The 12,421-nt window shown below is 45.6% G+C and overlaps 1 protein-coding gene across 1 annotated transcript in view; it reads right to left on the bottom strand.

Moving 5' to 3' along the window:
* Positions 1 to 12,421, bottom strand: part of LOC103005321 (sodium/potassium-transporting ATPase subunit alpha-4) — a 30,004-nt gene that overhangs the window by 5,384 nt on the left and 12,199 nt on the right. Inside the window, 8 exon segments of the mRNA XM_028163874.2 lie at positions 350 to 495; positions 1,759 to 1,882; positions 2,039 to 2,193; positions 3,996 to 4,164; positions 4,485 to 4,635; positions 5,032 to 5,168; positions 9,481 to 9,653; positions 9,803 to 9,994. Of these exon segments, the coding sequence (XP_028019675.2) occupies positions 350 to 495; positions 1,759 to 1,882; positions 2,039 to 2,193; positions 3,996 to 4,164; positions 4,485 to 4,635; positions 5,032 to 5,168; positions 9,481 to 9,653; positions 9,803 to 9,994 (1,247 nt within the window).

Raw genomic sequence — 12,421 nt, 5'->3', positions numbered from 1 at the left:
GACAATGATGATTAGAACCTGGAAAACCAGAAATCAGCCCCAAAAAGTTGATTGACAAAGTAGACTTCCAGGTCCAAGGAAGCCAAAAAGACCCAGGAAGATAAGGACAGACAACAGACAGTAGGAATTAACAGAAATGAAGTCATCGTAAACAAAGAGAAGAATATTTGCTGATGTGATTGGAGATTGAGGACAAATGTTAGAAAGCTCCTGTAGGACTGGAGATGATGATCATCTCTGTCTGCCTGGCGCCTCCATTCTACTCTGCAAAAACTTGCTAAACTCACTCTTCCTCATTACTTCTTCACTCTTACTGGTCACAATCTACTACCCTACCTTTTTTACTCACCCACTGTTGTCCATAGCTGTCCTCCAGGTCATTGAGGTATCGATTTTGCCAGCTGATGCGGATGCCCAGCAGATCAGTAGGTTTAAAACCATTCTCAGCCAAGATCACAAAGTAGGTGAAGACTCCTGCCAGAGCCTGGATCATCCCTGTGAGTGATAGAGTCACAGGTCAGGGGAACCTGATTCAGAGAAGGATCTCAAAAGGCAGATCATGGAAGGGGTGGTGCCTGGGGCTTGCTTCTAGCAGGGTTGATGTGTGTCTGAGCTGTATTGCTGAAGATTCATGCCATTAATGATCTGATCCCACCATCTCTATAGGACTTGCCTCCAAACTCTGACATTTCTTTCTAAGCTGTAATCTAGAGTCATCTTTAAATCATATAAGCTTAAAACTGGAAAGGACCTTAGAGGGGATTTATTCCCTCTCCCTACTGAGTGAGTGCTGGTCTCCTCCCTGTCCATTCTCTCTGACACCAGGACACTCATCAAGTCCTCTCCTCCCCTCGCATCTCTCCCATCTGCCCCTTGCCTCTCCCTTGGTCAAAACCTCCACCCCCTCATGCCTGGACCACGGCTATGGCTGACGTTAATGTTTACCTACTGACCACAGATCTGTGCACTGTGTAGGTACCGGTGGACATTGATTCTTACAACAATTCTGCACTATCATTTACATTTCATAAGTGGGAAAACTGAAGCACGAAAAAGACTCAGTCATTGTCCAGGGTCATACAGGTCTTGAAATTGGGATTCAAACATAGGTATGGTTCCTAAATCTGTGCTTTTTTTCTATGTGTTTCCATCTCTAGATATTTGGATTGTCTCCTCTGTCCCCATCTCTTTCCTGTACCCCTATTGTATCTAGCAACTCAAGAACAAAGACCTCTAATGGCTCTCAAATGTCTTTCAAGGCTGGCCCCGCTATAAATGCTACTTGTGTCCACAGCCTCATTTCCCACTACTTCTTTATCAGGAATAAGTGCTCCACCAAACTGCTTTATTCACTCTTCAACAATCAGGTATCCTCTGGTCCCCCACACCAGACTATCCATTTACTAGTCTAAGCCCTATCTTCCAGCACCAAGTTTAAGTCCTGTTTCCTCCATAAGGCCTCTCCAACTGTCCTCAAGATTGGTGAGTCCTCTTGCTTTGTACTCCTGCAGTATGTCCTATCTATACTCATTTGGCACTTGGAGAACAACCTGCCATCATTTTATGTATTTTTGCTCCTTTTTGACTAGACTCTTAAGTCAAGGGCAGATCAGAGATCAATGTTTTTTTGTGTCCCAGGGCCCAGCACAGTTTGTTGTTAAGAAAATATCTCCCTGACTTCCAAACCAAGATTGGTCCAGTGGCCACGCCGGTGCAGCCACTCCCCGTTCCCTTCACCCCTCATTCCTCTGGCCGCACCAATCTGTCCGTAGGCCATGCCAGTGAGACGGTCATTCACCAGCTTATCAGTCTTTGGATTCCGTGGAGCCCTCTTCATGAGGTCACTTTCAGCTGACTCATAAGCCAAGGAGATAGCAGGGACCTGGAGGATGGAGGGTGGAAGTGACAGGGAACACACAGTTCAGAAGGAAACTCAGAAGTAACTCGAGCTCTGCCCCTCTCTCTGGACACAGATTTTTCCTACTCCTCAGTCCGTTTCACAGGAGTTCCATGAGCTGGATCCCAGCTTAGTCCTCACCATGTCAGTGCCCAGGTCAATGCAGAGGATGGTTATGGTGCCCAGAGGCAGGGGGATACCGAGGATGATGAAGAGCAGGAAGGGGGTGATCTCGGGGATGTTGCTGGTCAGGGTGTAGGCGATGGATTTCTTCAGGTTGTCAAAGATCAGGCGGCCTGGGAAGGATGGTCAACCTTCTGTGAGAAGCACAGAGAGTTCACACCTCCCACAAAGCAGCTCCTGGACAGAGAGACCACTACAAAGCAGTGTCGAGGTCCATGAAAGGGTCTGAAGGTCTCAGGCCTTGGCAGCCCCAGTATTGTTTCTAAATTGTGTGACTATTAATTAGAGCTGTGATTTATTAACGTGCCATATCTGTATACTCTTTGTTCTTGGGTTCAACATGGCTACTATCATCTGATCTCTGAAAATTAAGCAGGGTGGGGCCTGTTAATACTTAGAGATGTCTGAGAATGCCCATACAAAAGCCATTAGAAGATTAAGGCTGATTCACAGTAACATGGATGGACCTAGAGGTTATCATACTAAGTGAAGTAAGTCAGACAGAGAAAGACAAATATCATATGGTATTGCTTATATGTGGAATCTAAAATATGACACAAATAAACTTATTTACAAGACAGAAACAGACTCACAGACATAGAAAACAAATTTAGGGTTACCAAATGGGAAAAGGGGGAGGCAGGGAAGAGATAAATTAGGAGTTTGGGATTAGCAGATACAAACTACTGTATGTAAAATAGATAAACAACAAGGTCCTACTGTATAGCAGAGAAAACTATATTCAATATCTTGTAATATTGAATAATGTGAAAAGAATATGAAAAAGAATATATATGTATATATATGTGTATACATATATATGTATGTATGTATCTATCTGTACCTGAATCACTTTGTTATACACCAGAAACTAACACAACATTGTAAATGAACTATACTTCAATTTAAATAAAAGTCTGAAGTGGAAAGAGCCTGGGCTTGGGTTCCAATTCCATTTTCTGCCATAACTAGCTTGTGATCTTGGGCACCCCTCACCTTCATTCCTCCTGCCTTGCAAGATGGCTTGAGTCCTTCCCTGACAACCTTTTCTAATATCGTCATCCCTCCCTCCACTCCCTGCTTTACTTATTTTTTTCCATTGCACTTGTCTTCTTTTATTATACTGTTCAGTTTACTTTATTGTCTGTCTGTCTCCACTGGAAATTAAGTTACACAAGGGCAGGGATGTGTGTTTTTATTCCCAATTGTAGTATCCCCAGCATCAAGAATGGTGCCTGGTACATAGTTGATACTCAGAAAGTTTATTGAATTGAGTGGATATAAAATACTGAGGATCATACAAGGTCTCAATACTGAGGATCATACAAGGTCTAAATAAAATGTTAACTATTACTATTATGTGGATTGTCATAGATTTTAATAACATAGCTCCAGGCAGAAATCAGAAATCAGGGAGCCTGGGAAGGAGAATTCTGGGGTTCTCCTGTACACCAATGGGTATTGTCTCTGGGAAAGAGGGGGCTTAATTTAGCTCATGTAGTCAATTCATAGATCAGACTCCAGCCGATCTTGACATGTCAACATCATTCAGACAACAGGTTGCTAGAAAGTCCTCCTGAGGTTGTGGAGTACAGAGTAGTCTCACGGTATAGCTACAACCTGGAACTTACTGTAGACCCACTTGAATCCCCATGAGAGAAGAAAAACAATGCTATGCTGCACTAGAGCCCCACTCTCCCTAGAAAATCTGGACTTTCCTCCAATCTCATAAGGGCTCCAGATAGTGATGTTCTAAGTACCAGCTGAATCTAATTTGCAAAATCTTGACTTACAGTGATTTCTCCCAGTCTGTACAGGAGGTTGGAGGATGGGCAAAGGGAATGAGAATAATGTATACCGACTCTCACCTGAGTCTGAGGGCCAAGTCCTTACCCTGGGCACCCTGCTTCCTCACCCTCCTCCATTCCCGTGACGATGGAGGCAAAGTTGTCGTCCAGCAGGATCATGTCGGCTGCCTGCTTAGACACATCAGAGCCAGCGATGCCCATGGCAATGCCGATGTCTGCCTTCTTCAGCGCGGAGGAGTTGTTCACCCCGTCCCCTGTCACCGCTACAATGGCTCCCTGGGTGAAGCACAGAGGGAGTGAAATAATTATTGTGTCAGATTCAGGACCCATCCCAAAGGTCAGTTTGATTCCATCATCCCTTGTTTCTTTATGTAATCATGCTTGGTTTAGGCCTCTTGGCCCTTCCTTCTCCTGCACCTCCTGAGATAGCAAAACTCACAGGGAACCCCCAGATGGATGCCTGTCTCAGGGGTTCATGATGGGATGCTCTCTGGAGCCTCCTCTAGCCCAGCCCACACATTTCTATGCTTGGTTTGGGGCTGGGCTGTGCCACGTGATTCCCTCCAGATTCTCCAAGCCTCCTTGGTCTCCCTTACCAGCCTCTGACATCCCCCTACAATGATGAGCTTCTGCTGGGGGGAGGTCCGAGCAAACACGATCTCAGTGTGGTTTTGGAGGATCTCATCAAGCTGCTCTGAGTTCATATTTTTTAGTTCTGAGCCGTGCACCACAATGGCTTTGACATCCCTGAGGGAGAGGAATTTCAAAAGGCTAGTTCAGAGTGTTGAGAATTCACCAGGTGTCCTGGTGCCCTCTAAGCCATCTTTGCTATAACCTTGTTTCTCCTTTCAACCCCATCTCCTCACTTGTCCCCAGCCACGCACTGTCCCCAGATTGGCACATTGCATTCCTTCCCTCCTCTCCCACCTCCTCCTCCCTCTTCTCTACCTCCTTCTTTGTCCCACCTTCATTGGAAAACCCACTGACATAGTTGCTTGGTCATTTTCCTATTATGATTTACTTTGCAGTAAGTAAACTCTGCACATCCTACCTATAGAAAGAACCTCCGAAAATGTTAGTGGGTGGGGCAGGCTAAGGATGGAGGGAAAAAATGGCAGATCTGAGTTCTTTCAGGGATCTCACCTGGCATTGACCTGGCTGACAGGGATCTTGAGCCGGGCAGCAATGTCCTCTGCTGTCTCGGTGCCTTCTGAGATGATGCCCACACCCTTGGCAATGGCCTTGGCTGTAATGGGATGATCCCCTGTTACCATAATCACCTGGGTTGGAAGGGGAGGGAAAAGGAGCAGAATCGTCTTCAGGGAGGTCCCGGGTCCTTCACTTCTCTCTCTAAGAACTAACAGATCACTGCTATCATTCCACAGGGGTTTAAGTAGCTCATTCCCAAGAACTTGTGCTGTCAATCAAAAATCTTGCTACGGTGGCTTCAACCCATGGGAGTGGGTCAGGGCCATCAGACAATAAAACATAAGACAATTTGAGCTCTAGTTTTCCCAGGAATAAATCAGGGATTTGGGTGTATTTACTGTATTCAGAATTTCATTTAATTGCTCCAGAAGCTATTCTGCCTCTTTAAGCTCAAAGACAGAAACACCTACCCGCAGAACAGTGGTAATAAAGGAACGTCCGGAATAATCCATCTGCCTAGCAAAATTTCATCTAGGCCCTCATTCATTTCGGTCCTCAGTCTACCTCTCTTCTTCCCACTGCCTCCTCGTGCCCCTGGGTTCCAGCCCTTTTCTGGATACCTGGGGCCAGCCCTAGTCCTGTCCCTTTCCTCCCCAAAGATCAGATGCTCGTGCTCTGTGCTCTTCTAACCTTCTGTTCTTTTAGTCCTCCTCACATCTCTGTGTGATGGCTTGTCTGTCTCTCTCCCCTGCTGGAGAGAGTGGGGCTGTGCCTATGATTCCTTGTTACGTTTCCAGCCCTAGCGTAATTCCTAGCACATAGTAATCCATCAGCAAGCAATTACAGAATGAAGGAAGGATCGCTTCCTGGGAACCACTGCCCATGGTTCCCAAGTGCCCTCCAAGCACATAATTCTCAGGCTCTGGTGGGAGGAAGAAGGGAACTATCTGACTGTGGCTGAACTAAGAGCAGAGGTCCTGGAAAGGTCAGTCTGCTTACTTCCAGAGCGTGGAAATAAGCCTTGAAGGAGTTTTCCCATGAGCCCTCCTCATTCCACACTGGCACAGCGGGCTTGCTGGAAGGAGTGCTAACTAAGCTGGGATTACCAGAGACTCAGGAAAGGTGTGCTGTGAGCAGTTACCCACACCACTGGTTTCAAGTGCCCTGGCTTGGTTGTGGGGCACTGGGGCCTCACCAAGCTCGGTCTGTGGGGCACAAGGTAACTGGTGAGGATCTTAGAGGGAACTGCACAGAAGATTAGAAGATTCCAGAGGTGGTTCAGATTGAGCCCTCAGTGATGCCTTTCCAGGCTTACAGTGCCCTGAACGTTTCCTACTGGTTCACCAATAATGACCTGTAGGACATGTGTGGTAGCTAGCTCAGCTTGACCACTCAGATGGGCCGATCTACAGTAGTTTCTGGAAGTATCACCTTCATGCCAGGCCGGAGAAATAAAAACAAAGTCAGTCACCCCAAGAGTGAGTTCCTAGGACACAATTTCACAGAACATTGAGATGCATACATACAATAGAAGCGCAGTTCTACAAAGAATGGCTCCCTTTGAAGTAAAGAGCATCTAGTAGTTTCTGGAATTTGTCAAGTACTAAAGGAATTTCGTTTCCAACTTCTCGGTGCTGACTGTACCTCTGGTGTTCCCACGCAGTCTTGCCAGCTGCCCTCTTGTTCCCTTGGACTCTCTTCCCCCAGATCAGACCCATCTGAGAGAAACGTTCCAGTGTTGGTGACCATTCTGTAGGCCCTCATGGCTCAGCTGCAGTTCTTAGAGGGGGCTGCGTTCATAGCAGGGGACAAGTGCCTTCTTACTACTAAGGGCCCCAGGTAGTGGCAAATAGGATGGCATCATTTTATTTTAGTTTTAGTTTTTTGTTTTTTTTTTTTTTACCACTCCAGGCAGCATGTGGGCTCTTAGTCCCCCAACCGGGGATCAAACCCGTGCCCCCTGCACTAGAAGGGTGGTCTTAACCACTGGACTGCCAGGGAAGTCCCTTATTTTAGTTTTTTTTTTTTTTAATTTTCTGTGGAGATTTTATTGAAATCATATCAAATTTATAGATTACTTGAGGGAAGACTGACAATTTTGCAATACAGTTTAAGAATACGGTTTAAGGGGCTACTCTTTGTTGTGGTGCATGGGCTTCTTATTGTGGTGGCTCCTCTTGTTGCAGAGCATGGGCTCTAGGTGCACGGGCTTCAGTAGTTGCAGTACGTGGGCTCAGTAGTTGTGGCACGCAGGCTCTAGAGTGCAGGCTCAGTAGTTGTGGGACACGGGCTTAGTTGCTCTGTAGCATGTGGGATCTTCCCGGACCAGGGCTCGAACCCGTGTCCCCTGCATTGGCAGGCGGATTCTTAACTGCTGCGCCACCAGGGAAGTCCTATTTTAGTTTTTTAAAATTAAGTTCATTCCAAAAGGTCTGAACACGTGGCTCTGAGAAATACCAGTCCCACAGTCAATTGTAAAAACTTTGCCAGCCTCTTCCAGCAGCCTCATCATATCCATCAGCTTGGCATCAACACCATGTTGGAGTTGACCTTGGAAGGGTCTCCCCTATGGGACAACCCCCTGTATAACCATTACATTTTGTCCTCCTTGAAGGATGGCCTCATGTGTACGTCTTACATTTCCCTAGAGGGAAAAGGGGGTGATTCAAAATTCTTCACCAAGTCTGCCAAATTTCTGTCAGCTTCAGGTCCAGAAGAAGTAAGAAATTAAAATGTAAACCTGTGCCCAGAACAAGGGCTGGCCCAGAAAGCACCAGGCCTCCTGCTTCAGGTGTCAGCTCCCGGCCAGCCGGAATCCTCCTCCACCGTTACCTATCACAGCTCGCTCTGCCTCAGGCCGTGACCGTGTGCTGCTCTGGCAGGCCACATGGCTCAAATCACCTCTTTGTCTCCTGGTTGGGCCTCCCCTCCACAGTAGGCACAATTGTAACTCTCCTTCTTGCTAAAGGGTTCCATAAATTCCCAGATGAGATAAATTTTAGGCTGTGTTATTATGTGCACAGCAATAACACAATGCACAATAATAACCACAATGTTATTCCTCATGCTGGCAGCCCACCTCAAAGCTGAGAAAATGCAAATGAACCCCTTCTCCATTTACCTCCCACAGTATGTATGACGTGGTAGCTTATAGAACCACAGAGGAGTATCAAGATATGTGTTATCCTATGCAGACGTGTTATAATAATGCTGTCTCCGCAAAGAACTGTACCACCCCAAACATCTTGTAGTAATTAGGGAATTCACTCAGAATAATTTCCTATATCCATTTCTTGGTTCCCACTGTAGTGACCAATCATTGTACTTAGTGTAGCCCAGGCCCCGAGACAAACTGCCAACAGTCAAAGGTCAAGATGAAGCCATCTCTAACAGACAGCATCCAGTTCTCCTTAAATACATCTAGCCCCACCCCCTCCAACCTGCCCTCCCAGATATTCCCAGAATATCAAGTATGAGCAGGGAAGGTGACAATACCTAATCTATGAAGATGTATAGGAGTCTTAGAATTTGAAATGTGGGATACAGAACATCTCAGAATTAGAGGAATTTTACTGCTGCTACCCCAAGAAGTCCAAAGCCCACTCTGATTAAAGAGGAATTCCCATCTCTGGGTTTGTTCTGCAGCTGTGTTTTACTCTTGGACCACTTCGTTTTGGTTTCTAGCTTTTACTCCTGGACGTACACCTGTTAGGGAAGCTGCTCACCCTGAAGTCAGATCCGTTGAGGGCCCCCAGCTCTCAATCTCTCATTCTCACTAGTGCCTACTCCAGGCCCCCAGCCCTCTTGGCCTCACCCTTTTTACAACCCATCCAGCAGTACATTTATATGACACCTTCTACCACTTTGCTACTCCTAGTGTGGCCTGCAGACCAGCAGCAATGGCATCAGCTGGGAGCGTGTTACAAATGCAGAATCTTGGGGTGTCCTAGTCCTACTGAATTAGGATTTGCATTCCAACAAAACCCCCAGGTGATTCACATGCACATTAGTTTGAGAAGCACTGTCCTAGGGTGATGGTTCTCAAATTTGTCTGCACATCAGAATCTCTAGGAAAGTTTTTACAAATACAGATGCCTGGGTCCCACCCTGAGCGTTTCTAATTGAATGGGTCTGGAGTATGGCCAAGGCATCAGATCTTTAAAGCTCCCCTGGTGATCCTATTTTATTTTTTAATTTTATTGACGTATAGTTGATCTACAATGTTGTGTTCGTCCCCTGGTGATTCTAATGTTCAATGCAAGGCAGGATTCTAACTACAGAGGACACTTATTATTAAGTTCTCTCTTAAGACTGCAACTCACAAGCTCAGGAAGCAGAAATCAAATCAGTTCAGTTAAATGAAGAACCTACTCTGTCCGAGGTTTTCTACTGTTGATCCAGTTTATGACAAGTGAGGGGCATCTGGGATGCTTCAGTGTTTACCTTAATCCCGGCACTCCGACACTTGCCCACGGCATCAGGCACTGCAGCTCGGGGAGGGTCAATCATGGAGATGAGCCCCACAAAACAAAGGTTATCCATGGGAAAATTGATTTCATCGGTGTTAAACTTGAATCCCTTGGAGTAAGTGTTCGGCAGATTCAAGAAGCAGAACCCTGGAGAGAGACAGAAGAAAGGACCGACCAGTCGTCATTCCACTGTCTATGTCTCTATCCTGCTTGCCCCAACCTCCTAGATTTTTCACCCCACAAATAATGACCGTTTTGATGCCACTCTTCAAAGGCTTCTCCCACAGCCCCCTCACCTAGCACGCGTTCCCCCAGACCTCCCAGTTCCAAGTAGGCATTCTGGAAGGCTTCCTTCATTTCATCATCCATTGGGTACTCCTGCCCTTTCAGAAGGTAAGTGGAGCAAAACTCCAAGATGCTCTCAGGCGCCCCCTTCATCATCAGTACGTGGGTCTGGGAGCCGTCCTCCCGAAGGTGGATGGACATTTAGGGAGAGGAGAGGAACAGGAGGAGAGAGCGAGAGTTGGGGCAAAAAAGCAAGGGTAAGGTTTTTAAGGGTAAAGCCGACAGGCAAGCTGTGTCATACCTCCATTTCCTTTGTCCCCTAAACCAGCGCAGCCCCCCTCCCTCCAGCCAAATCTGACCTTTGGTTGAGCCCACCCCTCCTCCCTTGGAGGAACCCCCAGCCTGGTATTATTTGTACAGGAATCTGTTATCTTCTCAGCCAGACTGGAAGTTAAGGGCAGCGCAGGCACTCTCCCATCCCTGCTTCCTCTCTACCTGGGTGGCTAGAAGCAGAAGTCATGGGGCCACAGAGACAGCAGAGTAGACAGGGAAGAAAACTTAGAGTCAAACACCTGTGCTCTAGGGCCAACAGGAATGCTTTCTTAGCTTTATGACCTCAGGTCAGTCCACTTAACCTCTCCAAACCTTAGCTCCTTTGATAAAATGTAAAAGGTTCTGCGTTGCCCACTTCATTGGGTTTTTATAAAAGAAAGATAGTATTTGTAAAGAATATATTGAAAAACACTGACAGTTCTTTACCATGGTTGTTTGAGCCTGAAGGACGGGATTAGGACGAATAGTAATAACAACACTTATTGAGCACTTACTATGTGCCAGCCACTGTTCCAAGTGCTTTACGTGAATTGTCATTTAATCCTCTCAGCTACTACCCTGTAGTAGTACTATCAATTTCTTTATTTTATCGATGACAAAACTAAGGTTAAGCTGTGATCAGAATCACACAGCTAGAAAGTAGAGGCTGTCAAGGAAAGAACCTAAATAGACTCACTTTAGAACATGCTCTCTTAACCAACCTATGCTCTAAGTTCTTTGTTAACTCTGTCATCACATATTTAGTGATGAAGTCTACTTAAAATTTATGATTGTTGCTTTGTTTTTATTAATACTGTCTTTTATTTTTTCCCAAAAGAATAAAGTTATCTATTCACTTTGAGTTACCAAACTCTTTAGGCATTCTGACTTGTTTAGTTTGACACTGAATTGTGGTTGCCTCTTATATTTTTATGTTCATTTTTGGGACTGATGAATAAACTGTTTTCCAAGTGTTGCCAGTAGAATTTGTATAATCACATCTTTAATAATTTAGTTTATATGTTGAATGTACTGTTATTTTGTGTTTATGAATTTTTTTTTTTACCAATAAACAGAACACATCTCAAAACCAAAAGAAAAATAAAAAAGAATATATCGAAAACTGTGAAGCACAATGCAAAAATTGGTTAGCCATTCTAGCCCCCTGTCTCCTGGAAACACGGCACGGCCCCTGAGAGGGGCTCGACGGTGCAAGTTGGGGGTCCCTGTGGCTCAGCTGGGGAGGGGAGGGCGTAGTCAGGAAGGGAACCTGAGGAGACCACTTGAGGACAGAGAAATAAGATCAGTTTCATTTTTCATTTTCCTGTGATCTCTGATCTGGGAAAAGGAACTGTCTCTGGGTTTCCTCTTATGATCGACAGGAAATTCCTGCTACGTAGCCTGTTGGGTAACAAAATCAGCACATTGAGAGGAATTGAGCCTGTGGTACCAAGGGGACCAGACTGTACTGGCCCAAGGAGAAGCCGGGTGGGAAACCTGGGTGTAAAATGTGGTTAAAACGGCTTCTTTGGAAACTTTCCCAAAACTGTTATATTCAAAATATGCTTAAGCAGTTAAGAGGGAAAACCTTAACTCATGTAAGCAGGAATCTGTAAAAAAAATTTAAAAAAATTTTCTGAGCACTTAAAACCTATTTGTTGACTATTTATTGGAGATTATCAGAGATGACAGCAAGACCTGCTTAAGCTAGTAATTTGGACACAGAAACATCACATCTTGATAGAAAATTACAGGTGAAAAAGATGGGAGAAATCTGGAAATATCAGAACAGAGAAACTTCTTCCTTTCATTTTGATCTCAGAGACGGAAAGAGACCAGGCCTTGCAAACGACCGCCAGGCTAAGATGTCCCTTGCAGACCGGAGCTTCTGACTGCCCCAAGAACAAGCTGATTAAGGCAGGTTGCTCTTGGGTACGGAGCAAAAGGAGCCAGAGGGGTTTTCTTGGCCCCCTAAGCAAGCCCCGCCAGAGCTGGGTAGCTTGCAGGCTGGCCGAGCACATTTGGTGCAGAGGAGGATTTTGCTGTTTGAACTTGATATTCAATAGCTCAGAAAAGGCACGAACGTTGTCATTTGGGGGAAAGGTTGCTATTTTGTTGGACGTCCCATCAAATGTCATGGGTACGTTTTACTTTTATTTTGAATCTTGTGGAAGGAGAGGTACCTAATTCTTTCCAGTCGAAGGCTTTAATTGGGCCCTGCCAAGCACAAAATTCCTGTCTGGTTAGTGAGGTCACTAAACGTCAGGAAAAAGTGGAAATAAGTTGGCAGTTTGGGCCTACGGGACCTATCTTATTAC

Source organism: Balaenoptera acutorostrata, chromosome 1 (genome assembly GCF_949987535.1).
Source record: "Balaenoptera acutorostrata chromosome 1, mBalAcu1.1, whole genome shotgun sequence".
Classification (NCBI taxonomy): Eukaryota; Metazoa; Chordata; class Mammalia; order Artiodactyla; family Balaenopteridae; genus Balaenoptera; species Balaenoptera acutorostrata.
Note: the sequence above shows the minus strand (reverse complement) of the source record. Positions and strands in the feature narration are given on the sequence as shown.